This window comes from Apostichopus japonicus, chromosome 18 (assembly GCF_037975245.1).
Source record: "Apostichopus japonicus isolate 1M-3 chromosome 18, ASM3797524v1, whole genome shotgun sequence".
Lineage (NCBI taxonomy): Eukaryota > Metazoa > Echinodermata > Holothuroidea > Aspidochirotida > Stichopodidae > Apostichopus > Apostichopus japonicus.
In genome coordinates this window covers 795,884-814,108 of record NC_092578.1, presented here as the reverse complement: position 1 = coordinate 814,108, position 18,225 = coordinate 795,884, and the positions used below count along the sequence as shown (strand labels likewise).

The 18,225-nt window shown below is 38.0% G+C and overlaps 2 protein-coding genes across 2 annotated transcripts; both read right to left on the bottom strand.

Annotated features, from left to right (window-relative positions):
- Nucleotides 1-654: 654 nt before the first annotated feature.
- On the bottom strand, nt 655-8,430 carry LOC139958926 (polypeptide N-acetylgalactosaminyltransferase 1-like). The gene is made up of 12 exons (XM_071956371.1): nt 8,274-8,430; nt 6,917-7,072; nt 6,242-6,453; nt 5,763-5,929; nt 5,249-5,504; nt 4,863-4,979; nt 3,545-3,662; nt 3,120-3,223; nt 2,437-2,662; nt 2,030-2,122; nt 1,360-1,482; nt 655-933 (listed from the first exon to the last, which is right to left on the bottom strand). The coding sequence occupies exons 1-12, from the start codon at nt 8,328-8,330 to the stop codon at nt 781-783; spliced, it is 1,782 nt and encodes a 593-aa protein (XP_071812472.1). The 5' UTR covers nt 8,331-8,430; the 3' UTR covers nt 655-780.
- Nucleotides 8,431-9,056: 626 nt separating this feature from the next.
- On the bottom strand, nt 9,057-18,194 carry LOC139959187 (polypeptide N-acetylgalactosaminyltransferase 13-like). Its single transcript, XM_071956791.1, has 12 exons — nt 17,991-18,194; nt 16,949-17,299; nt 16,157-16,371; nt 15,471-15,637; nt 14,833-15,088; nt 13,747-13,863; nt 13,108-13,225; nt 12,785-12,888; nt 12,104-12,329; nt 11,283-11,375; nt 10,410-10,532; nt 9,057-10,130 (listed from the first exon to the last, which is right to left on the bottom strand). The coding sequence occupies exons 1-12, from the start codon at nt 18,039-18,041 to the stop codon at nt 9,978-9,980; spliced, it is 1,974 nt and encodes a 657-aa protein (XP_071812892.1). The 5' UTR covers nt 18,042-18,194; the 3' UTR covers nt 9,057-9,977.
- Nucleotides 18,195-18,225: the final 31 nt, after the last annotated feature.

Genomic DNA, 18,225 nt, shown 5'->3' with positions numbered 1-18,225 from the left:
CCGGGAAAATTCTTCAGTTAGCGTTTTCCCGATTGGCAGTCGGCCTTGTACATACAGGGTGCGTCGGCAGTTGTCTAAGGTTAGTAAAACTCCATACGGTATTTTGCTTTTAAGTTTGAAATCACTCGTATTAACAGTATGAACAGTTTCAATGAAACGTGATATTTATACTGCTCATACTTTTAGTACAAGTACTTTCAAGCATTGCATGAAAGTACTGCATATAAAAAAGTGTCCCAACTGGGTGGATTTAAAAATAAACTCAGATATTTAGTGACGACATCAGTAAAATGGAAAACATATTAATTATTTTGTTCATGAACAAAAGTGGAGTATCATTCACGGTGGAGTATCGTGCTGAATGTCGGAAGATGCATCACGTGACATAAAAATTGCTATGACGTCACATAGACTCACCAATCCTAACTTGAAAATGGCATGTCTTAATATTGACAAGCCCAATATATAGCTTTTTGTGCACAACCCTAGCACAATATCAATACAACAACACAAGAACGAACGTTTCTTATTGTATGTCGTCCTTCAGTGGCACGTGTTGACTTGTGAAGAATGTGAAGGGGGTAAGGGGGGGGGGTGGTGGACCTTGTATACTAGAACATATTCCATTGTAAAGAAACGTTACATACAATACTCTTTTACAACGTTTAATTTTTATTCTTGATGAATGCTCTCCCGCAAATGTCGGTCACTAAATCTTGTAGAACAAATATTATGGTTCAATAAGGAATTCTGTTGTATTATGGGTGCACCGTTGTAAGATTAAAGTTCTTTCTCTCCGTTTTCATCAAAATAATTTTCCCACATCCAGCGTTGATTGCCGGAATTGCTCTGGCATTGTTCAAAGAGAACGTCTGTTGTTTCATCTTCGATACCTAAACATTTTCCAGAGGATATTTCTTTAATCTGATTACCCTGTAAATGTAAAAATAAAATCTGAATAGAAGACAACGTCCCGCCTCATATCTTACAGAGGCACATGCATCATTAAACAGCACGTTCATATATGGGCTACAGGAACACAAAAAATAACTTGTGTTATAAAATATTTAATTTGCTGGTTTATGTTAAATATATAAACCACGTCACTGTATTAGTTAATCAGGACAGAAATAAAGGGAGGTTTTGTAAACACCTGTATAACGATTCTCTGGTACTTGCTGGATATATGAATACTTCAGGAAATTACAAATAAACATTTTTTGTAAGACGAAAGATTATCTTTATTATCATTGTGATCGTGATGATGATTCAATAAGGAATTAGATAAAAATTGCCCAAATTGCACAATAAAATTTAATACGTAAACTATCAGACTATAGAGAATACTGAATGAGGTACCTTGACGTGTTTAAATGTTGATGCAGGATTTGTGTGGCAACTTCCAAGGGCGAGTTGATCATCATTATTGGTAATACAAAATCCATCAGTCTCAATTGTTTCTCTCATTGTGTAGAAAAATACCTTGAGACAAAGAGAAGCATTGGGCATTTGTTGGCAGGAAGGAAATAATGTAAGAATGGTTGTAATGTACAGGCTAAGAGGGTCTAATAACAGGTATCATATAGCTCTAATAATAAATCAACCATGCTCATCAATGCATAATTATCGAATAGTTAGAAGAGGCAACTACCGGGCCCAAGGTCAAAGGCCCTGGTACCAATGTTAGTCCCAAAAACATTTCAATACTCTTAAAATGGGGCACTTTCGAATAATCATTACAAAAACTTAACCCTGCGAAAGTACTAATCCGCTAAACATACTAATTCGCTAATTATGTAACGATTAACAAATAATCCGATAATTATACATAAATGATAATATGGCAAAAGAGCATTCAAATTTAGGAATCTCTTGGGATAAGACCATTCCCTTAATGCATCAATGCTCTCTTCCTTGATTTCGAACAAATTCCCTCTCGAGTAACTTCACGACCCACCCATGCCCCGCTTTACGACACCTCAAACCATGTTAAGATAAACTTGCTGCTATGTAATGAAGATATATTCACTTGATTACGCTGAACATCTGCGCAGTCTAGTAAAGCGATTCTTCCTCTGGCCATGTTAGTCAGACATAGGTGAGGATATCGCCGGCTTCTCAGCTGCAATTAAAGAGCAAAATAATAACATTATGAACACAGTAGCAGAGGGAGGCATCACCAAAAAGCACTCTAGTGGGTACGAGGAGACACAATGTGGGTGAATTATATCATGCGGGTTTGGGCACACGTTGTTCGCATTAAGCAACACTTTTATTGTGTCATATGCGGACATATTACATGCTGAGAAGAGTTAAGTATTCATTTTAAACCACCGGGGATCAGGCAGTATTTTTTGCCCTTCCTACGTTCTTGTCCCGCCCCTGCCTTCGTATGATGAGGGTAAGTAATAGGTAGACAAGGTCCCAAATTCTTACCGATCCTTTTGCCTTGAATTTGAAATCTGGTTTAGAGTGATCTGGGTGGATATTATCAAGATACCACTGAAAATCTTTACACTCTAAATTTTCACGTATGGCTCTCCTCTCTGTGAGATCCCCGGGGTCCACTCCTTTCATCTCAGGCACGTGGTCGAAGAATACTTGCTTGTACGGTTCGTCTACCCACACCTCAACGGTCCGTAGTGTGTTATGGTGAAATGTCCTGGAAAATATGACATTCATGATAAGAGACAAAAAGAAATATTATTTCTAACAGACGTTAGCTTGAAAATGTCAGTCTTAGGTCGGGTTTCTCTATTAATTGGATATATTCAGTACACGTGTAGCTGCTCTTCTCAGGGACACTGTTCTAATCAGAGAAAAGTGGGTCCTGCTGTAAGCGGAATTATTTTAAGGGTGACGTCATATGCAGGCCCGGGTAAATTAGGGGACCCAGGAAAATATGGAATAAAGAAAAGAGTAATACATATTTTCATATTTATAATATACCGTACTTAAGGAAACTTGAAGGGTATAAATAGGGGCCCCGGTGACATAATTGTCCCGCATGCAGGGCCCTCACTGACTTTCGACGCCCATAATCATATTCAAAGCGTTTATGGTTACCTGAGAACACTCGTTTCAAAAGTAATTTTTAGTTTAAATAACGTCATACGTACTGTTTAATATTGCTCTCAGGAAAAGTAAATGGATGACCATTACGAAAGATGTGTCCGACTCGAGAACATGGTAGGAACTCAAGCTGACCACCACACATCCAGATCTGAAACAAGAAAATGGAGTCTGAGAAATAGCGTACTGTTTCAAACATTGTCGTTCGTTCCCGCTCCCTCCCCTTACCCCTCTCCACACTCCCTCCCCTCTCCCCCTCCCCTATACACTTCAATTCAATTTCATTTTCTTTATTCCAGTATAAATTATAAAATTTATAAATAGGACACATAAAAATGATACATAAAAGACGTTAACATGTACAAAAATGAAAGCATGATCAAAAACAAGAAATAAGATAGAGGATTAGAAGTTTTTGCTGTGATTAAGATGGAACAACAAATCATACCAAAAGATTAAAACTCTTTCATACCCTGAAAGACAGATCTATATTATCTGCTCCCCAAATCTTAAATCCAGGATCGTAAGCCCCTATTTCGTAGAAGAAAGCTCTGTCTATCGCAAATATACCTCCAGCCATCGTTGGAGATCTGTGGAGTAAAAACAGTGCCTTTTTAAAAACTTTTATGCTGACGTGAAGACAGAGTGAAGGTGGGGGAAGTGTACGAGGTGGTACATGCTAGTTGGAAACTATTTCAGGACAAACGCAAAGTCTGCTCAAAAGCATATCTATAGGTCATATGTGCCATATATTGTTCGCGTTTCACATGGAATGGAGGAGTCACAAGTACGAGGTATTTAAGTTATTTACAAAATAATAATATTCGGACCTCTTCTTTCCCTAATAACGCTTTTATTTTCAGGATCGGTATACCAGCTATTCCAAGTGTGTTCTAAAGATTTGTTATTTCCAGGATCTCATAAGGTTTCATTATTTGTCCAAAGAGCAATGCAATTATTTATCTGTAGAGCATCAGCACACATGTAAGATTGAGTAACTCCTTACCCTGGCACAGGTCTACGTGAAACTGTACAGCGTCACAAACGCTATAGAAACTATTTTGTGATTGGTAGAATTGACACTGGATATATAGTGAAGTCATGGTGATATCCATGCGAGTTCAATTATTCCAAAAGTCATCCAGTCTCCGCCTGCGGTCACAAACAATCCTGTCTCGTGAAGTGTTGGGTAGGTCAGTATGCGGCCGTTTAGGGTGGTGTGAGTAGGGGTATTCGTCCTGGTATACTGTAATAAAATTAGGTACTTGTTAGGGAGTAGTTCTAAAGTATTTTCGTTTTTCGTCTTGTCAGCACTTTATAATTCGGATAGTCGATCAATCCATTACAGTGGTATCCAGTAAAACGAAAGGTGTGTATGTGGGGGGTGGGGGGGGGGGGTGTTTGGCTGGCTGAGAGGGGTGACTACTCGAGTATTGGCAATCATATCAGATATGCTGCATATTTATCCCCCTCTACCCTCCTCTCTTTGGTTATACCCAACATTTTGTCTTCATAATTATAGTAAACGCACAGATCCGTTTCGTTGGTTTTGTTCTTACTTGATCTGTTATTGTCTTAAATTATCTAATTGTGTTACTGTGGTTGAAGTTTATTCAAGATTACAGTTTGAGACAAGTTGAAAGATGGAGTCCATCATCATACTTATAGCCAACAATTTTCTACAAAATTATTTAGGGTTTAAAAGAAAGGGATTTCTGGGTAAGTATTCCCTTTTTATAATATCCCACTGCTGGTATGAAGTTCTCCTCTTCTCGTATGTTTAACTTTACCTAATCGGCCATGATGGAGCTTTACGCCGTTCTCTTTCATGTTCTGGCATCACAGCCCACTGAAATGCAAAAGACCAAGAAAATGATCCAATCAGGTTTGCATCTACTCTTGTGTATCTGACAGAAGAAAGAAAGAACGGTATAATAGTTTACTGTCAGTGAATTGTACTTCACAATATATTAACCTATTCTTAAACATAGTTCACTTATAGAGAAACATGATTCACTTCTAAAATATATAAGTTCTCTCACCAACTCCCCCCCCCCCACCTCAGCCTCTCCCGTTCCCCTTGAACCAATATAAAGGGCCACCATATCTATGTTATTAAGTCATCAAAATTCTAACAATCGATAATTAAAATGAAATGTATTGATAAATTACTTACGCAAAGTTGATAGAATCAATCTCGTCAATGACCGAACAGGCCACGTTAGTTCTTTCATCTTTTACCCTTTGAAGTAGTGGTTCTAACCATCCTACCGTACATTCTATATGGGAATCCAAAAAGGTTAGGACTTGTGCTTTAGCCATTGCGGCACCAACCATTCTGGCACGTACAAGGCCATGTCTCTCCTTTAAGTGTATGACCTTGACTTTGGGGAATTTGGTCATGTACTCGTCGACTGGTTGTTTCAAGTAATCTGTGTTACAGAGGTTTAGAGAGAGAGAGAGACATATGATACAAATAAGTACATATTTTCAGAACGAGGTGTACCTGGACCAAACGTAAACTTTAAGTGATCATTAATAATTGTGAGGTAACCTTGGTAGGCGTTTTGGCGTCACCTGCCTCACCTGCCTATTGTGAAGCCCGGCATTGGTAGGGTAGGGCCAGGATTCTTCACAAAAACAGATGATCATAGGGGAGGGGCAAAGGGGGGTGACCTTGAACAACTCACCTCTTTCACTGAAGTCATCTATCAGTATGATTTCTTCTAATAGTTCTGGAGGTGATCTGTTGATGACGCTGTGAACTGATCGCAGCAAGGTTGACCAAGCTTCCTCACAATATGTCATAATTACGGTCGTTGTGGGTAAGTCATTGGACACTTTCATATTATAACAGCTAATTAGAGATTATAGAGGAATGATATGAAACAAATCGTTATCTATGAAAAGGAAGGACAAAATGTGTCGTGTGTATAGAAATCATGTAAAGAGCTATGCGTGTTCTTCCAACATGGGCTTAAAATAACTTACGTCTTATACCGAAACATACACACAAATATCCTATTACATATGTAAAAACCCCACATTGCACCAATTAAAACACCACGCCGCCACCTTACACCATTACTATTGAGTGTCAACATTAACAGGCTATATAATTAACGGTATATTGCTTTGTAAGAGCCTAGGTACCCATACACATACTTACTCTGTTGGTCTGTAGTCGCCCAACGAGCGTTCCACCGATATTTCATTACTCGCTATTTCGTTGAAGAAATTTTCTTTCCAAGAAAATTTAATTTTGTCTTCGTCGGCGACCGATATTTCGATAGGCTTGCCGTCTTCACCTGGTCTATTGTAGTCACGTGGTTCGGTTAGTCTGTCCACCAACTGGACGTAATGCAACTCTTCGTGATCTCTCTGGTGAAATTTAAATGAATTATTAGAAAAATATGAATTTCATTCTTACGCGTATATAGTTTTTAGATTTTACGACGGTGAATTCAATAGGATGACCTACTTTATTCTACACTCTTCATCCTATTGCCTCAAACCTGAAAAAAGACAGGTTATGTCCACTGTGTGTATACAGGGTAGGATTAATCACATACATCCCCCGTCACCCATATGTGTTTACTACTGGTCGTTGCTGGATTTGCCTATGTGCGGATCGGATTGGATTTATCGAGCTTAATTCAAGTGGAAAATGACCCTTCAACACGCCCCTCCCCCTCCCCTCCCACCACCTAACATCCTACACCAACAACAAGTTCATCGTTGGTAGGTTATTTAAACTGTAATAAACAACAACACAATGGGTGAATAAAATAAAACAGAATGTCTCCCTAGCAGAAGGGATCTGCCAGTTTCTGGCCTGACTTACGTGATGTCTGTGCGCATGTCGCTTTTCTGGTGATTCACCGTCGCTTGTTTCATCTTCACTTTGATTCCAGTGGTTGTGCATCACAATGACGTCAACAATGAACCATAACATGAATATGCATAGTATTAAGTAGGTCAGTCTCCTGGATGGCAAGTACTGAAAGGAAAACAACAACAACAACATAAAAGTATACTTACTCACTTAGTATCAAATGCTGAAAGAAAACTACAAAGAATGAATGTACTGCCAGTGAGTGTCTAGTATACGTAAATATTCTAACTGATATGCCGAAGTTGGCTGAACTCAAACCATACCAAGAAAATCTCTACATATGAAATATAAATTAACTTTCCTAAATGCATATATACTGACACAGAACCAAACCACGAAAGTGAAAATTGTGTCAAGTACAAAGTGTTGATGGCTATAGTACTAGTTGAAAACTGCATTACAATGCATATGATACGGCACTCGACTTTGTTAGATAACGTCGCATTAACAAAGAACAAACGTCTCTTTTCGCGGTGACAATTACATGCAGAGATATGAAAACTGACGCATTTAGCTTCTATATAATCATATCAATCCTAGTTATGATAGTTCTCTATGCAGCATTGACCTCAACACCTCCCCCCCCCCTCCCTCTTACACATTTCCCGAACCCCTTTCAATTATTACACATACACATCACCTCTACCCCACCCAACATCGACTTCTCCAAAGTACATACCCCGACCCCTACCCTACCCGACCCCTAACCTACCCCTGCCCCTATCCTCCCAAACCATCGTGCTAAACATACCAAAAGAATACACTATACGACAATTGGAGCGACTGGAGGTTATAGAGTGACACTAATTATCGATAATTGCTTCCGTGTCACATTTACACCTTACATAAGACGAATGTTAATTAAAAAAAAGCAACGTTTATTCTTTATGATTATGTACAAATAAATTTAAATTAATTGCACATTTTGAACAAGGGGAGGAAAGTAAAAATTCTAATGTTATAATTGCTCTAGTAATAACTGCGAAACCCCAGCTTTCTTGGGTCGGTAAGGGGCTAGGGAATGAAGAGAAAGGGTGGGGGTGGGGGTTGGGGGGGCTATAAACAAAAATAAGGAGTTAGCTTGGCTCACAGGTCTGAGTAGTTATCGTGTACCCCTCTCACACCATTATTTATACGTATAATTGAATAAAGACACACTGCAGTTACATAGAATAGCCTCAATGAATACCTACACTTGTAATGATTCTAAATGACTCAATACAAGTGACATGAATAAATTAATAAAAATATCTGCAATTAATAGTCTAGGAATGTTTGCTTATCAAAATAGAAATTGAAAACTTACCAGGTGGGAGACGAAAGACCGCTTTTTCCTTGGTTTCGTTTTATCGTTGTCATACATGTTAGCTGTAGCATGCTCATACTTCTATATGTTTAGGTTACACGTATAGCTTCTCCAACTTCCTTCCATATGCAGTAAATCAGTTCATGGGATCTACCGTTACAAAACCATGCCACCTCAGATGTACACCTGCCTTCGTTTGTTTACTAATAATTATCATAATTATTATTTGGATTTACTGCTCTTAATAACAAACACCTGCTCTAGTATCGCATATTTGAATATCCTTTGTTTAAAAATAAAACATTTCCACCACACTCATAGGGTACGATTAATTCCGACTAGTAAGTGACATTTCATGCAAGTGGGAGGGTGGGGGGGGGCGGGTAGGGGAGGGGTGAATATGGAATCTAATGCAACATTAAGTACACTCGTACATGTGTTTAGAGCATTGTACTCGCACAGGTACACATGCAAAGAGGACTATCATTGTACTCTAAGACTATCAACAATATTGAATATGAAATCATTTTATCTGGAAATCAGGCCTGACAGGAAAGAAATCAAAAGCCCAAATCGGAATCAACTGAACTGAGCCGAACTGAACCGAAGTCAGTAGTATACTGAACCAAACCGAAAGGAACTGAACTAGAGCGAACTGAGCCGAACGAACCCGAACCGAACCGAACTGAACTGAAACTACCCGACCTGAAATAAACCGAAATAAACTGAACTTACGAATACATTGATTACACGATAAATGCAAAATAAAACCCGAACAGCCGATTCAAGATGAATTTCATTTTAATAAAACAAAGAGTAATAGTGATAAAAAATAAAACATTTTTTTCTAGAAATAGAAAATCGACATCAATAGAAAAGAACAAAGAAGATGAAAACAATACATAATAATAGTTGAGTTTGATAATGAAATATTTTCTTCAAGTATGAACCTGACCGTAAAAGTAGAAAAAATAAGTAGGAGCTTAAAAGTTAGAGATGTAAACATTAAACGAACAACAAGCGCATCCTTCGTACCAGTTCCGCCTTATTCATCGAGATGGGGAAGGGAGGGGGGGGGGGGTTGTGAGATATTTAGAATTAAGGGGTGGGCAAAAGGAGAGGCAAACAGAGCAGGTGTGTTCATCATCTTATTATATTTACTTTTGTAAGATATTAAGAGATTATGTAATGGTTTGTAACTGTTTATGTAACAGAAGACCTTCATTGAAAATATGAAAATTAAACAATTCATGAGCTTACAAATGCTTGTGCTAAATTCTCTATTCAAGTTTCCATTTCCAGAACATTCGCTAGTGGAGAGGCATACATACATCGTTAGAAGCATACTTATGCAGAACACAATTACAAACGCTAGTTCGACCATGCTCAAACAATATAATATGTTGAAGGATCATACTCAACAGATATAATATGGTCATGGCTCATACTCAAAAGAGTAGAATGTGTTGATGCCCCATGTTCAACAGAAAACAGTATATTGGTGGTCCAGACTCAACAACATATAGTATGTTGATGGTGAGGCCTGCCTTGTTCATAAAGGGTTCACTACAAGTCAAACATGAGACGACATCACATTCCACTCAATATGGTTACTATGGTAATACAGACTGATACATTCAGTCGACCCTTATGTTTATAAAGTGACACTTCAACAGAGCTACTCTGATATCAGTTTACAAGTCGTTAAATCTCATTGCCATCCTTATCATAGTAATGCTGCCAGGTCCATTTCTGTTGATCACTGTTGTTACATTTTTCAAACCTCAACGAATATTTTGTTTCCTTTTCACTGATTTCCAAGCAATTCCCAGATGCTTCATCGACGATCGGTCCAACCTGGTAGAGAAAACGATACGAAATATACGCTGAGTTGGGTCGTATTAAGTGAATGGGACTCGGTGGTGGGTGTGCCAACTTTTCAAACGAGGTTGTTTTGCAGTGCAGTTCTCTCTCTCCCCCCCCCCCCACCCCTTGTATTTTCTTGTGATTTCCTCACTTTAAAGGTAACATGCATGATTGCTAACCTATTATTGTATTGTTCATACACGACTGCTTACCTATATGGTAATATACTTGATTGCTTCCATATATGGTAATATATGGTAATATTCTTACCTTTCCGTCGTGAATAAAGGTAGAATAAGAGGGCTTGCAATCTTTTCTCAGCAACATATTCCTTTCGTTAGTTAAACATCGATCGTCGTTCGTGATCGCATTGTCCCACCTGAAATAAAACAGCTGCAGGAAGAAAATCCATCAGAGTGTCAGCGATTTAACCTGGAAGTTGTTTGAATGAATGTCTTCGATCGGGGTGGGGATGGGGATGGGGGCATCAGTGTTCGATTCCCGGTAACGTCACCGAAGGTGCAATAAAATGGTATATGCAGTTAAGGGAAACAGGTCAACTTTGTAATATAGTTTAATTTAGTTTAGTAGAAAAAAACAAAGATCAGAAGGGACTCTCAAGTCCCCATCAAGGACCCTATAGGAGAGGGGAAAAAACTGAAGACACAAACACTCAGACCCGATTACAATGCTTTAAGTGCTTGTCCAAAGCATTCTTAAACCCATTCACACTACTTGCAAGTACAACTTTCTCAGGCAAACCGTTCCACTCATTCACAACCCTATTTGCAAAAAAAGTTGTGCCGAATATAAATCCTTCTTTGTAGTCTGATCAACCCACCCCCACCCCCAAGCAGCCCTGAGATTATCTCTTATTTCGTCCACCTCGTTCATCATACGAAACCAGTGGATATGAATTCTATGTTGTTGTTTTTTAAATATCTTTCAACGGTCGATTATATGCACCATATCTAGCGCATTATGCTGTTTTATGTACATATTGAGAAAAGCAAACTGTAGAAAATATTAACATATGAATTGATTTCAAGATTGCACCACCCCCCCCCCCAACCCACCAAATTAAAAAAGATTATTATAAAGATTATATAACAATTATAAAGATTATTTCTAAATAATACTTACTTGAGAACCACCAAGACCATGGCATGCGTATATACCTATTGTCATACTACGCATATTGTCAAAACACATCTTGGGATTAACTTTGCTTGAAATCTGAGGGGACAAGGAAAATATCATGAATATGCATGAGTTAGATTAGCATAGTGCACTGCAGAGAGAGAAATAGTAGACAATGAACGGAAACGAATGCATACTCTTTATGAGGAAATTGAACATGAGGTCAAACTACCTACCGGAGGTGTCCCCAGCCCCACCCCTCCCCCCCCCCATTCACACAAAGTAAAAATAATGCATATGGTGTTCAGCTATACTGGTCAGTCTTTGGCTTTCTTCTTTCCTATAAATTTATCACACATGAAGTGATCATCATTTTTGTGAGAAATATCGAATTATTTGCTTCCAATTGAGAGAATAAAAGTATTTATTTGCAATGTTACTCGAAAGAAAAGTGATAATTAAATCCTTCCTTTGCAACATTTGTTAAAAATTTGTTTTACTTATTTTTAACTGATTTTTTGATTTTTTATTAAACTCTCATTTTAGTACAAAAAAAAAACGACAATCAACATGTACGATCTTGCTTTGTAACACAAAAATAATTCAAATACATATAATCCCATGCAATGGGAAAGTATATCTTTTAGTAATATTCAATGTTAATCCCGAATAAGTTTACCCAAGGCTCTCAATATCGTTCCCAATCATTTTGCATATTAGATCTAAAAATGCATTTCTGTAAGCTAAAGTAACCTTTCAAAAAGTCAAGCAACCCAAAACAGATGGAATTTGTTTTGTCTGTATATATAGATATAAATCCATACCGTGCCCTTAGCTCTGTATGTAAACACTGGTAATTCTTTCCACGGGCAGACATTATCCAGAAACCATTGAAAACTCTTGCATTGTAACATTTGACGTATTGCCTTCCGTTCTGAGACGTCACCTGGATCAACTCCGTACATATCTGGCACGTGATCAAAGAAGGCTGTCTTGTAAGGTTCGTCAACCCACACTTCTACCAACCTTAGTGTGTTGTGATGAAATGTTCTGAAAGAAATTAGTAACTCATGGTAATAACAGATATATTAATTAATCTTAATAAAAGGAACATTTTAAATCTTAGTCGTAAATGACACATAGTACACATATTCCATCAACAAAAGACGCTCAAATCGATGAACCAATTGACCTTATTATGTTTGGTTCGTCTTGACGCGAAATTTTTCCATAAGCGGATTCTATTTAAAACGCCAGACTGGTCAACTGTTATAAAATATGGTTCATGTACTTACTAATGTGGATCCATACAACAACTATAAAGTTTAAACCCCTTTTACTTGTTTTACATGGTATCACATATATAGATATACACACACATGCGCACACGCATGCGCGCGCACACTTACACACCATCACCATTTCTTTCCTTTATAACTTCTGACTAGAAATAAAACGTATAGAAAATAAACCTGGTACAAAAGTTGAAAGCAAAAAGCACGTACTTAACATTATCATTATCCGGGAAAGAGTAAGGCTGGCGCTTTCGAAATATGTGGCCGACTCTGGAACACGGCAATATTTCAAGCTGGCCACCGCACATCCAAATCTGGAATGAAAATATGAGACCAAAAAAACAATAATTTCTCGATCATTACTTCCCTTGATTTGGCAAAAATTCGATTGTTTCGGAACAATATACTTACTGAATCTAACACAATTTGATATTACACTGCAAATAATCAGTTAACACAGCGAAACCATATCAATCAACTTTAATCAATCAATCAATCAATCGATTACAAAAGAACCAATTGGTTATACAAACCTTAAAGGATAATTCTAAATTTTCAGCTCCCCAAACTTCAAAGCCTTCGTCGTACATACCAAGCTCTTTAAAGTAATCCTTGTCTATAGAGAACAACCCACCGGCCATTGTTGGAGACCTGTAAAGAAAACAATGAGTAGCTGCTGGTGGTGGACAATGGGGGAGGGGAGGGGAAGGGGAGGGGGATCAGGGGAGGGGGATCAGGGGGTTTGGTTTTTATGGCCCTTATAGCTACAGTAAAGTCATAATGAAGTACTATTAGGTTTTAACGAATGAGAAGGATGGTGAAATCCCAAATGTTTACACGTTTACACTCAAATAACTTTTTTTTAGACCCAAAATAAATACTGATTTGTGTGTTATTAAATTGTATTTTATGCATAGGGAGATTGTTCACTCAATATGCAAACCCTCCCACACACGTTTAAAGGTGGTAAGGTTGCCAAAGGTTTCACCAAGAATGGTAACTGTCAGCCACGCTTCGATCTTGCGAATAAATAAGTTGAGATAAGTTTGCCTACAGGGAGGAGAGCGTGCTATAAAAACTGGTTTTGACGATACCCTGAAATATCTGTATTTGAAAAACTATGTATTATACGTGATATACAGTACGTGTTATACCGTGATGCGGGTACTTACTTGATAGGTGACGTAACACTGGGTAGTCTCGCAACTTGGTCAGCATTGAAATTGTACCATGTGAAGGTGAAGGACCAGGTGAACGACCCAACCATCGTATTTGATGTTTGACCATACCTGGCATAAAATGAGAGAAGACTAGCAGATTATTTAGCTACAATAGAAATGATAACGAATGATGACGACGATGACGGTACACGGTGGTGAGGGTATGAGGATGATGATGATGATTATGATGATGATTATGATGATGATGATGATGATGATGATGATAGATGATGATGATGATGATTATTATGATGATGATAGATGATGATGATGATGATGATGATGATGATGATGATGATGATTATGATGATAGATGATGATGATGATGATGATGATTATTATGATGATGATAGATGATGATGATGATGATGATGATGATGACGATGATGATGATGACAGATGATGATGATGATGATGATGACGATGATAGATGATGATGATGATGATAGATGATGATGATGATGATTATTATGATGATGATGATGATGATGATGATAGATGATGATGATGATTATGATGATGAAGATAGATGATGATGATGATGATGATGATGATGATGATGATGATGATGATGATGATGATGATGATGATGATGATGACGATGATGACGATGATGACGATGATGACGATGATAGATGATAGATGATGATGATGATGATGATGATGATGATGATGATGATGATGATGATGATGATGATGATGATGATGATGATGATGATGATGATGATGATGATGATGATGATGATGATGATGACGATGATGATAGACAAAAACAGCCCCCTCCCCCACCCCCATCATTCACCGACAGAATAATAATGATAAAAAAGTACAAAAGATTTTTTTGAAAATGTAACTTAAATGTGTTGTTCCATAAACAAGTTAAAAAATCTTCAATATTGTTCAAAAATGCAAACTACAGCACCATTTTGCCTCTAAGCACCGTCCATTTCAGAAGTGGGACCCCCTCCCCGCGACAATACCACTTACCCCCCCCCCCCAACCCTATACACAAATTGTGGTCGCGCCGTTGATTCTTACCGTAAAGTTGTTGAGTCAATGGCGTCAATGATAGGGCATACGACATTCCGTTTGTCTTCCTTGATACGTTGTAGAAGGGGCTCAAGCCAGCCTACCGAACATTCAATGTGTGAATCAAGAAAGGTTAGGACACTTGCTTTACTCATCCCTACGCCAACTATCCTAGCACGAACAAGGCCATGTCTTTCCTTTAAATGGACAACTTTCACAACTGGAAATTGCGCCATATATTTGTCTAATGGTTCTTTCAGATGTTCTGTGGAGGTTAAAAATGAACGCATATTTAGGCTAATTCAAATGATCAACAATATTTAAGTCACCGAAGAGAGTATCTAAATTGGAAATGAATCAAACCTATTTCGGCACCATTGAAAAACTATAGTTATACAAAATAATCGAATTCTCCACTCCCCCACGAGGGGGGGGGTGGCAATGCGGAATCTCACTGGAGGGATAAGGATCGGAGAGTTTTGGGGAACCCCGATCGAGTAACCTCTCTCTCTCTATCTCTGATTGAATTCATCTATTAGTTCTGGAGGTGATCAGCTTATGACGCTGTGAATTGATAGAAGGGTTGATCAGGTTTCCTCACAGAAACAGATTATCACAGGGGAGGGGGGTTGACCCGATCAACTCACCTCTCTGACTGAAGTCATCTATCAATATGATTTCTTCTAATAGTTCTGGGGGTGATCTGCTCATCACGCTGTGAACTGATCGTAACAGGGTTGACCAGGATTCTTCACAGAAACAGATTATAACAGAAGTCTTCGGAAGCACATTAGATATTTTGAGATCTTTACATCTGTAACCATGGTAAAGGAAATGAAGTTTGTCCCAAAATGTTAAATTTAAATAGCATGCATGGAATTGTAGGGTCGAAAACTTCACAAGGAGAGAAACCACGAGAGGAATGGGAGGATGACAATAACAGAATAGCTCTACAAATATTTGAGGTGATGAGAAAAATAACAAAATAATCCAATATACATACAACAATGAGATCAGTGAATACGTTTAATGGAGTGAATCCGACTCCCCCACCCCAGGAAAACAAATTGAAACCATGTCGGTACCCGGACTGGTAAACAATTATCTGCATTGTTTACAAATTTAAACAGAAAGTTTTAGCTAAATAACATTCAAATGGTGTGAATATTTTAACTTGATTTGAGTATAGCCATGGAAGAGCTGACCTTAAGTGTAGTAACTATGGCCCACGGATATAAAATTATATTTCTTATTGCTTTCAGTCGTGAAGACTCCGAAACTTGGCATTGGTGAACAAAAAGTGAAAGAAATTTGAGAAAGGAACACAACTTACGCAGACGGCCTGATATCAGTAAGCGACCGTTCTACTGAAATTAAATCACTAACATATTCATTAAAATAGTTGTTATTCCACTGCTGATCCACCAGTGTTTGTTCCTCTTTTCGTGTTTTATACGGAAAACCTCTCTCTCCGGGTCCGCTCTCGTTCCTTGGTTTTGTTGGCTTATCATAATAACGCACGAAGTGGAAGCCTTTGGGGTTTTCCTCCTGTGTAGAATAATCGACAATGCGTAACACATGTTTTGGTTTAAAGTGCATCGTTATGATAGTGTGATGATTTACTACATGATAGTAACAAAAAGAGGTTGCATAGAACCTCTGGATAGAATGCAAAATTAATCTTTAAAGGAAATAATTCCAAAGACAGATACAGTCAGGTACATTGTGTGAGAGATTTAATAAATGACCTGTACCCGTCTGTAGTCGACAGTTTGCAATTCTAAATTAAAATACCAAAAATTGATGGGAATTGATAATAAAACAAAACAGTAACCAAAAAGCAATGCTGCACAGAAAGAAAGTAACCATCTGTCGTGTGGTGTCCTATTAGTCTAATACAATTGGCTGTAAATGTACTCGCCCTCATAAACCTGAACTCGAGGTATTTTAAGAAAAACCTCGCATAGATAGCGCGAAATTGAGTGCTTGTATTTCCGCTTAGAACCTTGTACTCGGAACTAATACCAAGGAAAATTCAACCTGTACCCGTACTCATGTAGCTGTTGGACTCGTAAACTAAAAGTGTGGTACTAAACAAGTTTGATTGTCTACTGTTTATGTTTACCTCCGGTATACCAGCTGCTCTATCCTTTTCGCTTTCAACGTTCGTTAAATTCCCGGTCTTGGTATTGTTTTGTTGATTTCTTTTGTTCAGTAGTCGAGCTAGTTTTGGTTTTACATCTTTGTCAGGTACAATCCTCGCTCCATTGTTCTTTCCTAATGGCATATTTCCATTGTGCTTTCCTAACGGTATACTATTGTTACCTCTAGAGGAGAAAGCTCTCTCATCCAAAGGCAGATTAATATTATAATCATCCTCTTGACCGTTGTAAAAGTTGATAACGAGAAAGTCCAGGATAAACCAAACAAGCGATATAATTAAGATCAGGACAAGGACTTTCCTCACGGTAACGCCCTGTAGAGGATCGTGATTGGATAAGTAAGAGTAAATTAGCATATAAATGAATATACATGACTGATTGAATAGAAATGGTTACATTATTAGCACTTTGCTGGCTACAAGTGGTTACTTATAAAAAAAAAATGCTCGATATGGCTGAATGAAATTAGGAGAACCCCCCCCCCCCCCCATAGCAACCATCATTTGTTGCTATTTTGATCTAGAGAAGTCTGTGATGAACAGATCCCTGGTAAACCCACTTCACCTGGTCAGAGGGATCAGGGCTGCCATTTTGTCCAAAATGTAGTCATCATACTGCCGTTGGGAGGTGAACCCTTAGCCGTTACTTTTTTCCTGTTGTTGTATTTATATGATTAATACACATCATTTTGGTATTAGAACATTGCTAGTATTATAGGTAAGCTTAATAAGTGTGACATCTAAGCAGCACCATTTGCAAATACTGCACCTATACTAGTACAAAAAAAAATCAAAACAAAACAAAACAAAAGCGTAATTATGATAAAGGAAGAAAACAAACAGTTGGAGACTTATAGCAGCCCTCTGATTGCTATTTCACCAATGATGCTATACTTATTGCACACAATATAGTTTGCTATTCAAGTTTATTCTTCATACGATACTATATTTTAATATCAAAAATTGACAAACATAATGAGATATATATTTCGTTAATAAAACTTACATTGCCTTTACGATGGGTGGTCCTTTCCTCTTTGGTTGTGGCTTTAATCATTGTTCCCTCGCAATTATCAACACAATATGTACGATTCAAAAACTGCTAGACTACCCCTCTATGTTAAATATATCTCTAATAACAAGCAATTACTCACAAACGGTCCTTACATTGTACATTGTTCTATTTCTGCAGTGAAGTGGTTAGACACGTTGTACGCCGGGATGACCACCTGTTGCAGGGT

Coding starts and splice junctions, on each gene's coding strand:
- LOC139958926 (XM_071956371.1), bottom strand. CDS start 8,330: ATGTATGACAACGATAAAACGAAACCAAGGAAAAAGCGGTCTTTCGTC. Junction 6,454..6,916: donor GACATGCGCACAGACATCAC/GTAAGTCAGGCC, acceptor AAATTTCACCAG/AGAGATCACGAAGAGTTGCA. Junction 5,930..6,241: donor GGCGACTACAGACCAACAGA/GTAAGTATGTGT, acceptor ATCTCTAATTAG/CTGTTATAATATGAAAGTGT.
- LOC139959187 (XM_071956791.1), bottom strand. CDS start 18,041: ATGATTAAAGCCACAACCAAAGAGGAAAGGACCACCCATCGTAAAGGC. Junction 16,372..16,948: donor GAGCAGCTGGTATACCGGAG/GTAAACATAAAC, acceptor TATTCTACACAG/GAGGAAAACCCCAAAGGCTT. Junction 13,864..14,832: donor ATTGACTCAACAACTTTACG/GTAAGAATCAAC, acceptor ATTTTATGCCAG/GTATGGTCAAACATCAAATA.